General features: G+C 34.6%; 1 protein-coding gene across 1 annotated transcript in view; it reads left to right on the top strand.

Annotated features, from left to right (window-relative positions):
• Positions 1-13,258, top strand: part of HFM1 (helicase for meiosis 1) — a 40,249-nt gene extending 26,991 nt beyond the window's left edge. The window contains exons 25-38 of the mRNA XM_072867644.1: positions 944-1,029; positions 2,004-2,087; positions 3,088-3,245; positions 3,955-4,058; positions 5,576-5,731; positions 6,165-6,260; positions 6,683-6,801; positions 7,652-7,734; positions 7,887-8,002; positions 11,343-11,441; positions 11,904-11,964; positions 12,227-12,332; positions 12,752-12,909; positions 13,192-13,258. Coding sequence (XP_072723745.1) covers positions 944-1,029; positions 2,004-2,087; positions 3,088-3,245; positions 3,955-4,058; positions 5,576-5,731; positions 6,165-6,260; positions 6,683-6,801; positions 7,652-7,734; positions 7,887-8,002; positions 11,343-11,441; positions 11,904-11,964; positions 12,227-12,332; positions 12,752-12,909; positions 13,192-13,258 — 1,493 coding nt within the window. The remainder of the gene's footprint in view (positions 1-943; positions 1,030-2,003; positions 2,088-3,087; positions 3,246-3,954; positions 4,059-5,575; positions 5,732-6,164; positions 6,261-6,682; positions 6,802-7,651; positions 7,735-7,886; positions 8,003-11,342; positions 11,442-11,903; positions 11,965-12,226; positions 12,333-12,751; positions 12,910-13,191) is intronic.
• Positions 13,259-15,686: the final 2,428 nt, after the last annotated feature.

The raw sequence follows: 15,686 nt of genomic DNA, 5'->3' as shown, positions 1-15,686 counted from the left end.
TGCTTTCCCTAACTCAGACCCAAAAGGTGTTCAAATATACATAAAAGGACGAAAGGTCTTCTGTTTCTCTAAATCATCAACTTCTTGAGTTGAAATGAGTCTTTTCTTGTAAGATTGCTGTAACATCTTCCAAGAAGCAACCTAAGAGTCTCTTGAGAGGTTTCCCACTTAATTTTCAGATCTCTTTTACTGTTTCTGCAGAATTACGTGTGAAGAATCCACATACTTATTCTATCTTTTATCTAAAATCATTGCAGTTATTGTAGTAGGCTGTAGCTCCAGGTAAGGGAAATGCCTTTTCATGTGCTGTGATGACTCTAAATCTCACTGGAAGTTTAAAAGAACTGGGAATCACGAAGAGGAATAAGATTGTATGTGGAATTCTCTGCCAGTCTGCTTTTGTGGCATCCAAAGCCATGGGAAAATTTTTTGCTAAATCTGCAAAGATTCCTAGAAGATTATAATTTTTTTTGAGTGAATTTTGTTATTAGCTTGCTCAAAAACATTGAGATCCTTATGACTTTAACATAGTTAAGTAATTCCTTCGATAGGGAAAAAATTTCAGAGACAAAGAATGCTGTGATGTGCTTTTTTTCATCATATATATGCAGAACACGTTTCTTGATTCTTGTAGAAAATGATCTAAAATCTGGTTTACTCTAGAAAATGTAACTAAAAATTGTCAGTATTGAAATATGAAATATTTTCATGTTTGATTTGTATTGCATTTCTTTTTCTCTTTACTAATGGATAAGTGAAATTAAATAATACTAAAATATTTAATCAACTGAAAAGAAATTTAGTGATTTGCTGGGCAAAAAGCTGGGACAAACATACTCTAAAATGATTTCTGCTTTGGTTTTACCTACTATAATGCAGTTGTTGAGAATAATTTGAGGATAGTGATTGTCATTTAAGAGCATAAAACTTAAATTTTTCACAGGTGTATCGCTGTCAAATGCTATGGTAAATGCTGGGCTGACTTCATTTAAAAAAATAGAAGACACAAATGCAAGGGAACTTGAATTGGTAATTTATTATTTTGTACGCAGATAAATATGATAAGGAAAATATTGAGTATTAATACTGTTACCAGTAAAAGCAGTATGCTTAATATATATTTGCTGTATGATTGTCAGCAAAATTGAGTGCTTTAAGTGGTTTATTCATTTATACTAGTGAATTAAAAAAAATGTGGCTACTGCTATTTTTCCTTGAAAATGTGTATGATGTTTTGTTTAGCAAATTTAATGTGGATTATTTCACTGATTCGGCTGGTTTTGGAAAGCAGTTGCTTAAATATGTAGAATTTAATCATTAACATGATTTGAAACAAAGGACAATATGCATTTCCCCTTTAGGAGTTAGAAAAAATATAAAAGGGAATATGTATTTACAGTTTCTCTTAACGTATGTTAATTATGAGAATCCTGAATTTCCATTATTGCTAGTTTTAGTTAGTCATAGAATAAAATTCTTCTGAATCATCTATAAAGCACTCTTTATTTTAGGGAAGTTAGATTTTACCCCGGGACAAGTCTTTGCCTCTTGGCTTCTTTTCTGAGGAAACTGTTTTTCCAGTGTCTGGAAGATACAACGGATTTCTAAAGGAAATTGATCATACTTGGGTTTTTCTGTTTTGCCTTTAGGAATTTGTTTTCTCTTTTCTGCCCCCTTTTGCAGTTTTCCTGTCATTTGTTTTGACTAAAGCTAGGGCAACATAGAAGAGTCATCTCATATAAAACCTGAGTAGTCAGGTTTTGAGGTCATTGGCTAGTTCATTGGCTGTTACCTGAACAGAAGTGATAGCAACATGAAAAAGTATTGGAATTTTCTTTTGGTTATGTTGCTATTCTGGGCATCACTGACAGTAGAGAACCAGGAGTGATAAGGGCTTTTGTTGATACAATAATTACTCTGGTGACTTTGATTCCTTGGATTTATATTTCTGTTGACATCTCTGATCAGCTGTATGTATCAGAAATGAAATTAAATCTTTGCAGATTTTAAACAGACATCCTCCTTTTGGAAACCAGATAAAAGAATCTGTTTTGCACCTTCCAAAATATGAACTTGAAATTGAACAGGTAAATTCTTTCCTATTTATTTTATGGGTTTATGCTGATATTATTAAATGAAAGAGCAAATACTGACTTAAAGAAATTTTGAGCCTTCACTGATAGAAGATTACACAATATCGTGGCCTTCTTCCACCTTAGCATGTATAATCAAACTCTTAAACATCAAAGGAGAGCCTTGGAATAGACACTCCATGTAATACATTGGTCTCTCTCTCTCTCATAGCATTTTATGTTACAGATGCAAACCAGTATATTCCACATTCTAGCATTATAAGTGAGTCTAAGAGGTCTCTTCTATCTTCAATATAAATAAACCCTAGAGACAGAAAAACATTCATGTAAAACTTACTGAAGAAGCATTAACTCATGTTTATTTTCTATGTCACACTTAGGAATATAGAGAAACAGTAAATTATTACATTAACCTAGCTGGTACCCTTTCCAAGGGAGGGTGCAATTCCATGTGCAATCAAGAGCTTTGAGGTTCTGATATGCATTTTGGCTTTAAACAGGTCACGTAGCCACTCTACCTTTCTGAAATGCAAAATTTGAAAAATAGCCTTAAAGTGTCTTGTGAAGTTGGTACAAATGAAGACACCTTTGAAGTTAAAAACTCAATAAATGTGTGAAATACTGTTGTTATAATGATCAGTTCTATTTTAGTTTTTCATTTCACATAATACCAGATTAATATCTCTAAAGTTATTCTCATAAGAAAGATTTAACAATTATAAATATCTTATAGAGGAATGTTGGGAAGTCAAAATATACCTGTTTTTCTTCTTGCATCTTTCTCTTTCCATTGAACAGAGGAGGATTTTTCAGGGGCTTAATGTAGTACTGTATAATAGTGTCTCAGAACAACAAATAAAAATTGTACCACAAATTGAAATTGCTTGAATTGAGCTTTTGTGCTTGTATCAACAGTTAAAAATTTATGGAAGGGCATATATTTTACTTTGCATTTTTTAGCAGTTATGTCATCTTCTGTATCATTTTTTCCTAGCTTCCAAAATACAGTGATACATTGGCTGAAATCTTAGTAACCATCAAATTAACGAACTATGAGCAGCTACAGACAAAGAGAACAGCGACAGACTTTCACTATGTTACATTGGTCATAGGAGATGCTGACAACCAAGTCATTTTTAATCAGAAAATTATGTATGTATGATCAGGTTTTTTTGCCTCGCATCTTTTAAGGGTGTTGGCTTTTAATCCTTTCTCTGATTTGCAGTTTTTGCAATACTTTCTACTGATGCCAAATGATACAAAATTATTCGTTATCCTACAGCATTTTCTAGTCACTGTTGTCATTTAAAATGCTGCACAAGATTCAAAACCCCCCGAAACATGCCAGTGTGCTTGTCAGTACAGAGTATGTGTAAATATCTGTACAACATTGATGTCATATTATGGAAGTCATAATAATTTCCACATACATATAAAACAAGTAAAATACCTATTAAAAAGATAAATTCTCAAGTTGTTACTTATTCTTATTAGCTAAATTTCTTTAATTATATCATATTGTCAAAATTTTTTTTCACTCAGAGATGGAATTAAATTCTCCAGTTGGCTAAGATATGCTTGGAGCAAATGGGAAAAGAACAAAATCTTTTCCAACTGTGAGCATCACGTGAGTTCTGGCTGAAGTCTGGCACTTTTGGCAGAACTGAAACTGATCTGCAGGATCCTGTCTCTCTTATGACCGTAAATCATATATTATTGGGAGGTTATTCTTAGGCCACTTATCAAGCAAAATCCAAGAACTAAGACCAAATAAAGGTTCTTTCACTTGTTTACAGATGCCATAGTATACAGTCTTGTTTTCATTGTCCATGTCTAACAAAACTTTACTGATACAATACAGGGATTCTGTGCTGCTGAAAACTGGAAATTGGACGAAGAAAATTGAAGTGAAAAGAGCTCTTAAATCTGAGGACATTAGTATAAATTTAATTAGTTCTGATTATGGTAGGTTGATTGGTATGCTTTTAATTTAAACACAACTGCAAAATAATTTTGAATAAATTATTAAAACACTTTATATCAAGCCAAAAGTATAATAAAATTAACTGATCTGGAAACAGAATTCTATTACATGTTTTTTACTGGGTTGAGTGTTACCTAATTACATATCTGTTTGTTTCATTTACTAGCATATTAATGAACGGGGAAACATCAAAGCTGTTACTAGGTGATAGTATTTTGCTCTGTTGATACAGATTAGGATTCTCTTTTGCCCTTCGCCTTCAAGTTGAATTAACTTTCAGTAGGGATAACCTATCAAGTTGATAGGTTATTTATGCTGGGAAGTGTTGTCTTTGTGAACGGTTAGGTTTTGCATTGTGATTAAAAAAAAAAAAAAAATACATATGGATTCATCTCCACTTCAGTAGCAAGAAATTTCTACAGTGGAAAATTTTGTGCCTTAACGTGTGTAGATTTAAACATTGGTCCCCTCAGTGTCAATTTCCATGGAATTGGAACTATAGCAGCAGATGAGGAGAGACAGGACTTTGAAACACAGAACTTTGAAATACAATTTAAAAATAGACTGGCTGTATTAAATTCTGTCATCATGCCCCACCTGTAAAGAAGATTGGTATGTGCTAGATTAACTGAAGTATATTTGGTGCTTCCATTATGAACATTGAATATTGAGACTATTACAATAATAAAACCTGGATTAACCTGTATTCTTATGGCTAAACCTGTGTCTCAGGAAAAAGGAGAGTTTTCTGACCAGAGATGAAGAAAAAATTGTCCTTGTATTACTACTTGGCAATCTACAAGTTATACTGAGTTCAGTAAAACTCAACACAACAGTTAATTTCTCTGAAATTGGTAACAGTGGAGTTAGACTAAAAGCAGGTCTTCCTAGTCTCTACTTATTTTAAAGTCTGCTTCTGTTCAGACATGAAGGAAATCTCTCATTTTTTTAAAAGCTTGTCTGGTTTTCCAGCAATATTTGCCTAATAAAAGACAAATACTCTTTTTACAAATGGTGTCTTTCATAATCTCATATGAGTCTTCATTTAATTAGAACTAGAACTATCATTAGCATTCAACTTAAAAAATACTATCAACATACTCATTTTATGCCTTTGCCAATACAGAGCTGCTGATACTCCTCTAACAGACTGTAGTACAATTTTAAAGTAAAAATTATATCGGCAGTGCAAAGCCATAGATAAATGGCAATTTAAAACAATGTTAAAACAATACAGAAAAATTCTGTTACAGGGACTAATTTTGTTACTTATCTAGTAACCATGTCTTTAATTCTGAAAATGTTTGATTTTTTTTATCTCAATCATAAAGAATCCATTCATATAATAGTGTGCTTTTAATGGTACATTATCATAACAAATTTCCATGATCTTTTAATAAACATTTATATTTTCTTAAACTCTTTAGAAAACTGAAGGTAATCAGTAGTTTAGAAACAGTTTATAGCAATTTTAAATATTTTTGTCTTTTTTTCACAGTGGGCCTTGATATACAGCAAGCATATACAGCCTTTTACTTAACACTGACAACAGTGGGAAGTAAAGTGGTTACAAATCAAAAACTGAAAGCTGAGTCTTCACTTGATATGTGTTATGGCTCACCACAAAGTCTGCCAGCAGCAAAAGTAGATACAGGTAAATGGTCAGATCACAACATCTGGCTAATACCAAAGTCAACAGAAAATTTAATTTTGCTTTCAGTAGAGAGGTAGATCTTTACTTATCCATACTGTTCCTTTCTCAAGTATAATAAAAATACAATGCTGCTGCTTCCACTTGTCAGGTACTACAGTGCAATTCTTTGATGAATTTGAAAATAAGAAAAATCATGGGTGTTTGGTATCTAATATTACTGCTTGAATTTGGGAATGTAGTAGTTTCTCTGTTTTTTCAGTAGCATTGATTAATTTATTTCCAATTACATTGTTGGAGCAGCCCAAAGTTTTGTTGAAGACAACAAAATTCTAGTCACCCAGATTATTTCTAGCCCATCTTTTACTGCATGAAGTACTCTCTCAACACTACATATGAAATTAAAAAAGGGTATTTCTGTATTATATTTATCTAGGAGGCAGATCTAAACAAGAGATTACCTACAAGAAATATGGGAACAGAGAATGCAACCATCGCTGTAAAAATAAAGATGTGTGTGGACATGACTGCTGTGAGTTTCATTAAATCTACTATTTCTGTTACTTTTAGACAAATATAATTTAGAATAGCTTCATTGATACCAATAGCTACATTAACAGAAGCAATGTAAGCAAGAGAGTCAGGCATGAGTTATTGCTATGATACAGTCATAAAAGCAGTAATAAAAAGTTTTGTCAATAACACTTCTATAGGCACTACAATGATTAATAATATTTTTCAGAGCATCTAGTGTATGATTTAAGAGCAATGCCAAGCTTGTTACGCTTTTATATAAATATTGGTATGTTAAACCTTTTAATTAGTGTGTTAAATCTTTTGGGATCTTTTAATAAAAGATACTAAGCTTAGTGGCAAAGTTTCCATTGATCTGGAAAGAATTAGGATTTATCCCTTCTAAACTAACCTGAAGATTATTTTCATTCCTTTTCTCAGGTAAAACTGGAGTACCTCCAAAGTCTGAGATGAATGGAGATTCAAAGTTTTCTTTGTACCTAGCTGATTTAAGGAGCAGGAACTCAATTTCTTCTGTACCCCCAGTAAAACGGTTAAAGGTTCACTTGAATACAGTTAGCCATTGAATAGATTTATTTTAATCTGTCATGTATTTGTATATATTTGTTTGCAGAGATAATTTTATAACTAAATATGAACATTCAAGTTTGTCTTTTCTGTGTGGAATGACAAAAAGCAAAGAAGTACAAAGGTACCAAAGGTCCAGGAATCTTTGAGAGGTTCTGCTGCTGTTTGGAATGGTTCCAGTGATCCACTTTGTGCATGTACTCTTTGTTTTTACTTTTATGGCATTTGATAGATGTGGTGGGTGAGGTACAGAGGCATCGTTGAAGGTACTGTACTGTGACTTAGTTTTGGCAAAATATTACCTGAATGAAAACAAATAGTGGTATTTATCAGAGTAATGCTACTAAGAGATCTTTTTGCATTGACAAGTAGATCCACGTGTTTATAAGAAAACCAACCACGTTAGTTTTTAACCTCTGAAAGATTTCATGGCTTACACTTTATCCCTTTGAGTGTAGTACTAAACTAGTTCTTTCTTCACCAAGAATGGCATTTGAGATATTGGAGTGTTTTATTTCCTCCTCACAGTTTTGTTTGCTTGTTTGTTTGCAATAGAGAATGATGTAGCCTATAGCTAATACAGATGACAGTTAGGGATAACCAGCCTGACTTTGCCAGGGTACTTGGATAACTCCACTAGAAGCATGTAATTCAAACCTTTTTAACTGATTACATTAGATAAGCAGACATCAGAAAGATTTTATATATGATCTTTAAAAATTATGCTAACTTGATACAGTATTAATGATGTCATTAAGATTGTTAAAAAACTATTTTCAATATGTTTATATCTTATCAGTTACAATAATCTGCTTTCTTTAGATGCAGATGTTAAATCAAGCTCAAAATGTGGATCTCAAACAATTTGTTTTTACACCTAAATCTTTGTTGCCGGCATTGCCAAGGTACTGATTAATATAAGTAACAAAAATGAAATCTTTTATTTTAGATAGCATGTTCAGTTGTAACAACTAAAAACTGTTTTCTGAATAAAATTATTTTGCAAATTCCTGCAACTGTTTTACTGGCATGTCACTGATTTATTTTTTTTTAATAGGTGTAGAAATAAACAGTCGTCTTCATCACCATCACCTTCAGTGGACCAGGTAGATAATGTTAATAGCTTAGGAGGATCTCAGAAACAACTGCAATCCTGGAATTATGGAAAGAGTAGTAAGTTATTGCTAATGTTTGAAATTATGATTTTCACTGTTTTGATTTGAATATACTTGTAAACTCAAACTTGTTGAAATCACTACAGCAACCAGTATAGCATTATAGAACACTGAATGTATAGGGAAATATAGTGGCCTTAATTGGCTTTCTTTCTGGTATCGGTAAGAATTTCTAATGTAGATGTAAGCATCTAAATGTACCTTTAAGTAAAATAGTAATGACCAAATATATGAGGGTCAAAATCTATAAATACTTCCTGAAGGCTATGACTGTAATGTATTTCCACTGAAGCTGCTTGTAATACAAGAGGTATTTTACCCCTATATCGATACATTTTCTTCTTTTCCCTTTCTGCTGGAAGAAGTTAGTGAAATATGAGCTTTTGTTTGTTAATTGACAAAATGTGACCATTCAGTAACTGAGTTCATAACTAGAAAACATCTCTTATCTGGAAAAAAAATTCTTCTTTCTGTTTCTATTCCACTGGAAAGGCCACAAATGTTACTACATTTGGTGTTAAAATTATCAGTCTTCATTATCAGTATATAACTATGACGTTTCTCCTCACTCCTCACCTCCTCTATACAAGTAGATCAATGTGAATCAGGTTTTGATGAATTTGGTTAATAAGTAACAGCTCCAACATTTAGATCATCCTCAGACATATAAGAAACACTGTGCTGAAATGAATTGAAACTTTTTTTAGTTCATACCGCCTTCAGTGTTGGCAGCTATACTGTATAATTTCATTTTTACTTAATATTTTGATGATGGGATTTTAATCCTATTCCTTTAAATTAATGCTTCCTATTTTCCTGCCATACTAGTTTACCTGCTATAGTTGTTATCTAGTCTTAAGATGGAAGACTGTTACATAGCCATACCACCAGTTTCAGGGAGGGGGGTGAGCGGTTTAGTGTATGATATGATTGTGTTAAAGGAATAAAGTCATGGGAAGACGGATGGGTATTCCAGTATAGCTATAGTCTATGTTCGAGAACATCTTGAGGCAAATCATACAGGATCAAGGGGACGTAGTAGGTATTGCTGACTAAAAACCATCTCCATTGAACAGTAGTAGAAACCTTGGCCATATTGATTGCGCCGGCTGTATTTTAAAAAATGCACCAAAAATAGTTCTAATGAAATAAGGCATCAGTTCATATGATTTTTATAGGGTTAACTGCATCTGTAATACAGTATCTTTCAATTCCATTTAAAAAAAAGTAGGTAATTGAGAATATACTGTGAAATTGTAGTAACCTAAACCTCTAATTTATTTAAAGTCTGTGTGTCTGTGCAATAATGCACCATGCTGACACTGCACATCCAAAATTACAATAGCAGTGCCTTCCTGGTGTTGGCAGTGTCTGTGGAACAGGATTTTTGATTTGAGCCTGTCCTGCTCCCCCTCTGTTGAAAGGGAGACCTGGACCAGGGTTTCTTAGACATATTAGGGCCATGACACCAGCATGAAGATTCCAGCACTGTCTGATGCTGGAGGGTAGTATGCCAGAAGAGAGATGAAAAAAAATTAGCACAGGGAATTGAACTGGTGATGAAAAGAGAGAATACAACAAACAAAAGGTAAAGAGAGTAGGAGAGGAAGCGGGAAAGTTGTCTTTGCACCAGAACAAAAGTATTTTAAAACATTAACTACCACATTTTAAGAATTTTAACAACAATGCTTGAAAACGTGTTTGTCATGGCTAGTTCTTAGGCATTGGATGTATGGGAGGAAGACAGTATTCAGAGTGTTTTGGAAAACTCTGGAGAGAAGAAAGGACTGAATTAAAAGTATTAAATTTGGAATCAAACAATGCTTCTGACAAAGGGAAAGAATGAAATTGCAGTGATTTGTATAAGGCCTGTTTTTCTAGAATCTTCACTGAGGATAACTTTTCTCAAAATAACACCGAGGAAAAAGTGCATATGTGACAATCCTCCTTTCAATAGATTGAACAACTGGTCATAAAACACAGAAGAGTTTTTGTTGTACTCGTCCATTACAAATGTATTACAGCTTTCTCTTGGAAACATTCAGTGTTTGTGAGTGAGAAGAGCCAAGAGACAATGGCATATGTGGTGGGTTGACCCTGGCTGGATGCCAGGTGCCCACCAAAGCCGCTCTATCACTCCCCCTCTTCAGCTGGACAGGGGAGAGAAAATATAATGAAAGGCTTGTGGGTCGAGATAAGGACAGGGAGATCACTCACCAATTACTGTCACAGGCAAAACAGACTTAACGTGGGGAAATTAGTTTAATTTATTACCAATCAAATCAGACTAGGATAATGAGAAATAAAACCAAATCTTAAAAACACCTTCCTTCCACCCCTCCCTTCTCTCCAGGCTTAACTTTACTCCCACGTTCTCTACCTCCTCCCCACCAAGCGGCACAGGGGAATGGGGGTTGCGGTCAGTTCATCACACGTTGTCTCTGCCGCTCCTTCCTTCTCAGGAGAAGGACTCCTCATGCTGTTCCCTTGCTCCAGCATGGGGTCCCTCCCATGGGAGACAGTCCTCCATGAACTTCTCCAGTGTGGCTTCCTGTGGGCTACAGTTCTTCATGAACTGCTCCAGTGTGGGTCCCTTCCACAGGGTACAGTCCTTTAGGAACAGACTGCTCTAGCGTGGGTCCCTTCCGTGGGGTGCAGTTCTTCAAGAACAGACTGCTCCAGTGTGGGTCCCCCACGGGGTCACAAGCCCTGCCAGCAAACCTGCTCCAGCGTGGGCTCCTCTCTCCATGGGTGCACAGGTCCTGCCAGGAGCCTGCTCCAGCACAGGCTTCCCATGGGGTGACAGCCTCCTTTGGGCATCCACCTGCTACGGTGTGGGGTCCTCCACGGGCTGCAGGGGGAGATCTGCTCCACCATTAACCTCCATGGGCTGCAGGGGACAGCCTGCCTCACCATGGTCTTCACCACCAGCTGCAGGGGAATCTCTGCTCCTACGCCTGGAGCACCTCCTCCCCCTCCTTATTCACTGACCTTGGTGTCTGCAGGGTTGTTTCTCTCACATATTCTCACTCCTCTCTCCAGCTGCAGTTGCGCAGGTTTGGTTTTTTTTCCCCTTCTTAAATATGTTATCACAGAGGTGCTACCACTGTCACTGATGGGCTCGGCCTTGGCCAGTGGCAGGTCCGTCTTGGAGCCGGCTGGCATTGGCTCTATTGGACATAGGGGAAGCTTCTAGCAGCTTCTCACAGAAGCCACCCCTGTAGCCTCCCACTACCAAAACCTTGCCACGCAAACCCAATACAGCATTAAAAAAAAAGTTAAAGAATCCTTAATGCGTAACTTGACTGATACAGATAAAAGCAGATCTTGTTTTTCAGATGCTTTGGATATGGATTTTGAACTGAGAGATGATGTTTGGGATGATATTGATGACGAGAAATTAATATTTGCTAGCAACTTTGCCAGTAGAGAATTAGGTAAGGTTATTTTAACAAAATTCTTTGTTTCCTATGTACAAATTATTTCACAAGCTATTATTTGAGAATAATTTATTATAGTATACAATGAATAGAACTACCTGAAATTTTTTTGTTAATTGACTTGACCGCCAGGTTTATTACTCTACCTTGAATGTCACCTTTATTGAGACAAATCTAATACAGAAGGGAGAGTAGAGAAAAGTCATAACTAAAAAAATTTTTGATGGCCTGCAACTGCATATTTGTTAATTTATCTGACTGCTTATCTCTGCTTATCTTTACATTAGCCCAAAACCCACAGAAGAAATATTTCAAGTGTTAAGACATTTGATTAATTTTCAAACTATTATTTATCATATTATGTAAAATATTTACAAGGGGGGTCGGCTGTTTTGTGACTTAGTTTTTAAAACTTTCATTCTTATATGGAACATGGAAATATCTGCCTTCATATTCCAGATGAGTGTGAACCACTTTGCCAGTATACAAGAAGCAAAGCCACAAATGACATTTCAAAAGAGTAAGCATTATATAATTTATTAGAATTTTATTCAGTTAAAATATTGTCTGTATTTCACATGTATCTGCATAATTAAATGTATAGAAGGTTGTTCACTCATAAAAGTGAGTAAAATTTCAACTTTTAAAAGGTATGAATTGTTGAATGAATTGAAATTTTTTTAAATTTAAGTGTGGAGGGAAATAAATAGAAAAACCTGAACTGAAAAGTAAATTTTGCGCTTCTGTAAAAATACTTCAATGTTTCAACTTGATATTTTTAGTTTAAGCACGTTACAAGAGGAGACCGGTATTCAGAACTCAGTTGTTTCTGTGGTTAATAGCACATCAAAAGTAAATTTATCTGTACAGAGTGGAAATATAAATATGGTGAGTAAAAATATTTTGGTAACAGAATTTCCTGTAATTAGAGTATTTAATGTGTAAATATATTTACCTTACCTGACTTATGAATCAGTTTGGACATACTGAATTTCTCAATTTTTCTGTGTTGTCCAAACATGCATGCATCCTGTGTTCAGTGTGATATTCATGATACAAAGAACTAGGACTTGAATTTACTTTATATAGCATGACTTCAAAACTATTTACTCAACTTGATTGTAATTCTACAAGTCATCCAAGTATATAATTATATTTATCATGTGCTTGGTCTTTGTCAAACACCATAATATCAATATAAATATCTGTACTACATACTACAACAATTTGCCAGTTTCAACAATCTGTCAGTTTCTCTTTTGGTTAGTTATTTTAACCACATACACTTCTTAACATTTACATTGCAGTTCAGTTTTCAAGGGAAAAAGCATTCAAATCCTTCACAAGAGCTGGAAAACATACAGTGTTCTTCGATCTCAAAAATAATCTCAGACTCTTCTAAATTTACTAGGAAAGAGGATTTTTTTATTTTCACAAAAGAACAGGAAAAAGAAGTGGATGCCAGGTAATAAAAAGTTGTGTGTTTTTCTGTTGCCTCGGTGTTCCAGTGCTTAGTTCTTCATGGAACACAGACCTTTAGGCAATATGTTAATTTATAATATTCATTTTAAAAGGATGAATTTTCACAATAATAGTAGCAATTAAAGTTTCTTAGAAAGGAAAAGACTTAAAAATTATTTTGCTTCTCTTGGTATCTCTTGACTATACTTTGTATAGTGTTCTCAATTTCATAGGTTTTGATGTACTATACCTAATTTAATTTTTTTGTTTGCTTAATCTTCATTAGGTATCTTCTTGATGATGAAATCAATGATGTCAAGCCCTTTCTTGGAATATTTGATGGTATTTTGTAAAACATATAAACAATATACATTGTAAGTGCTGGGGAAAAAAAGTTGCAGTTGTTCTTACAGAGTGCAGCCTTCAAAATCCAGTTAAGATAATTTTATTTCTGTTGTATACCTATTTACCAATAGCTGGATTGCTGCACAGAGTAGATAATAACAAAATTGATGTCTAATTTATGGAATTGTAGGTTTATTACCTTATTTTGAAAAGTGCTTAAATATTTGTTCGTTGACCTTGCTGTTTTCAGGATTACAAATCAAAATATTGGAATGTGTCAAAGCAGAATAGTTCTCCAACTGTGGTGCTTTTATAGATAAAGTAAAAATCACATAAGGGAAAGTAAGCTGTTTATTACATGCCCTGCTCACAAGTACTCTTTAAATTAATGAAGACTCTTGCCTCAGAAATCTTAATGCTTTTTGGTTTTGTCTTTCAGTTTATCTAATGCTGAATTTTTCATAGCACTGATTCTGTAAAGTAATTAGATTTACAAGTAAAAGTAATAGAATGGTAAGGTATTCTAGACTATATTCCTTTTGACAGCACTATCAACTCATTCATAAAAAAAGTGCATCTTCCTTCAAGCAAATGTGTTTCCAGACTCTCAACAAACCAGTTGTAAAATGTCTATAAACAATATTCGAAAGTTGTGTTTGGCTGTTCACTTTGATACCCGAGGTCATAAAATTGACATTTTTGCGTCCCCGTACAGATTTAGGCAACCAAGGATTGGATTTGGTATCTTCTTGTAGCTCTAGTGTTTGAACAGTAGACCTTGCAAATTCAATAGTTAGAAAAATACTTGATATTGCCTAAAATCCAAGAGAATGTTAATTTTCACTGTTAATTATTCAAAATGTGTGGAATTAAAATGTTAAAATCACACATGGGACCTTAGCTGTCTGTTCTTGCAACACTGTTTGTGGTGCAACCAAATGCAACCATGTTTTGCTGCACTACCTGGTTGTATTTTTCTCAGCTAATAACATTTTACTTGACTCCAGTGTTTCCTTACACTTTTGACTTACTTTCTGGTATAACTCTTTCTCCATATGAAAGAATGGCCCAGCACAAGCAGCCTCAACACTCACCACTCAATATGTTTTTGACTGTGCAAATTCCAGCAGGCCCAAGCTTCTAACTTACTTTGCTGTACCTCAAATATTTCATTGCATCTGGAAGTTAGTAGTATGTCAGAACTCTTTTTGTCTCTTTTTTTTTTTTAATTAAACTTCCAAACTGAGGTAACTCAGAATTACTATACTACTATGTTTAGCCCAGCAGCCCTAGTCATGTACATCCTAGTCGCCTCCCAGTTCCCTGTCAGGGTGAGATTTAAGAATGCAGAGCCAAATGTCATTTTAGGTGCCCCAAAGAATCTTCCCTCGGCTCCGTCTACCGTGCCAGAAGAGCATGGGTCTCCCACATGGAGAGGTTCCAGGTCCTCTAGGGCATCTAAAATGGTACTTGATGCCGATGTTTAAGCACCTGACTCTCTCCCTGCTGCTTGAAATACACTTTTTTTTTTTCCCCCCCCCAATTTATAGTTCATATTTACATAGCATTCTTTAATTGCCTTTTTTATCCTGCCTTTCCCTGGGGTTTTAGCTTGCAACAACTAATTGAGCTGTTCCTCAGTTTCTTCAAGTTTGACAAAAGCTTTTACACAGCAACACAAAGCTGAGCTTCAAACATGGAAATAGGAGAGGAAGGAAGCAATTAATATAATCTTGTGATGGTATCATTTATATAATCTTGTGATTACACAACTTGCAACTTTCCAAAACCTCACTCATCTGCTGGTTGCTCAGGCCTCACCTGCAAACCGGATGTGCTTCTGATGGCAGGTGCTGCACTTTTTCCTGCTAGTCTGCATGAAGCAGACAAAAGGTTCTGCACTTTTAAATGTTCTGAACTGTGAGGTAGCAACTGTAGTGGAAGTTGATTGTGCTTAGGTCTTCATAAAAATGAATAAGGTAAGCTTCTATTTATTTCTCTGTACTAAGGAAGTATCTTTCTGAGATGTTTTTTGGCCCCATTTCTACACTGAAGGTGTATTTCCATTTTTCTGTGAAATATTTTGGTAGTTTTTATAATGTCTAGAAAGTAATTGACATTATTGCCATTTTTGCTTCATTTTTTGTGTAGTCTAAATATAACCACTTGGTTTTAGTTAGTTTAAAGGAGCAGGTTTGTATTTAGACTATTACTTCAAAGAAAATTTTATTTTCCTCTTAGTTTTCCCCAGTGCAGGAGTTCAGTAGTTATTTGGTTTCTTTAAGATTCAGGCTGATTAATTTTCTGATGCTGTATTCAAATTTTTCCATTTGATTTTTAAAAGGTTTTAATTTCCAATTTGATCCATAGTCAGAATACATGATAACAAATGCATTTCAGTACTTTCAACACTATTCAGAGTACTTTGCAGATGGT

This window comes from Ciconia boyciana, chromosome 7, assembly GCF_034638445.1.
Source record: "Ciconia boyciana chromosome 7, ASM3463844v1, whole genome shotgun sequence".
In the NCBI taxonomy this organism is placed as follows: domain Eukaryota; kingdom Metazoa; phylum Chordata; class Aves; order Ciconiiformes; family Ciconiidae; genus Ciconia; species Ciconia boyciana.
The sequence above is the reverse complement of the archived record's forward strand: the minus strand, read 5'-3'. Positions and strand labels throughout refer to the sequence as shown.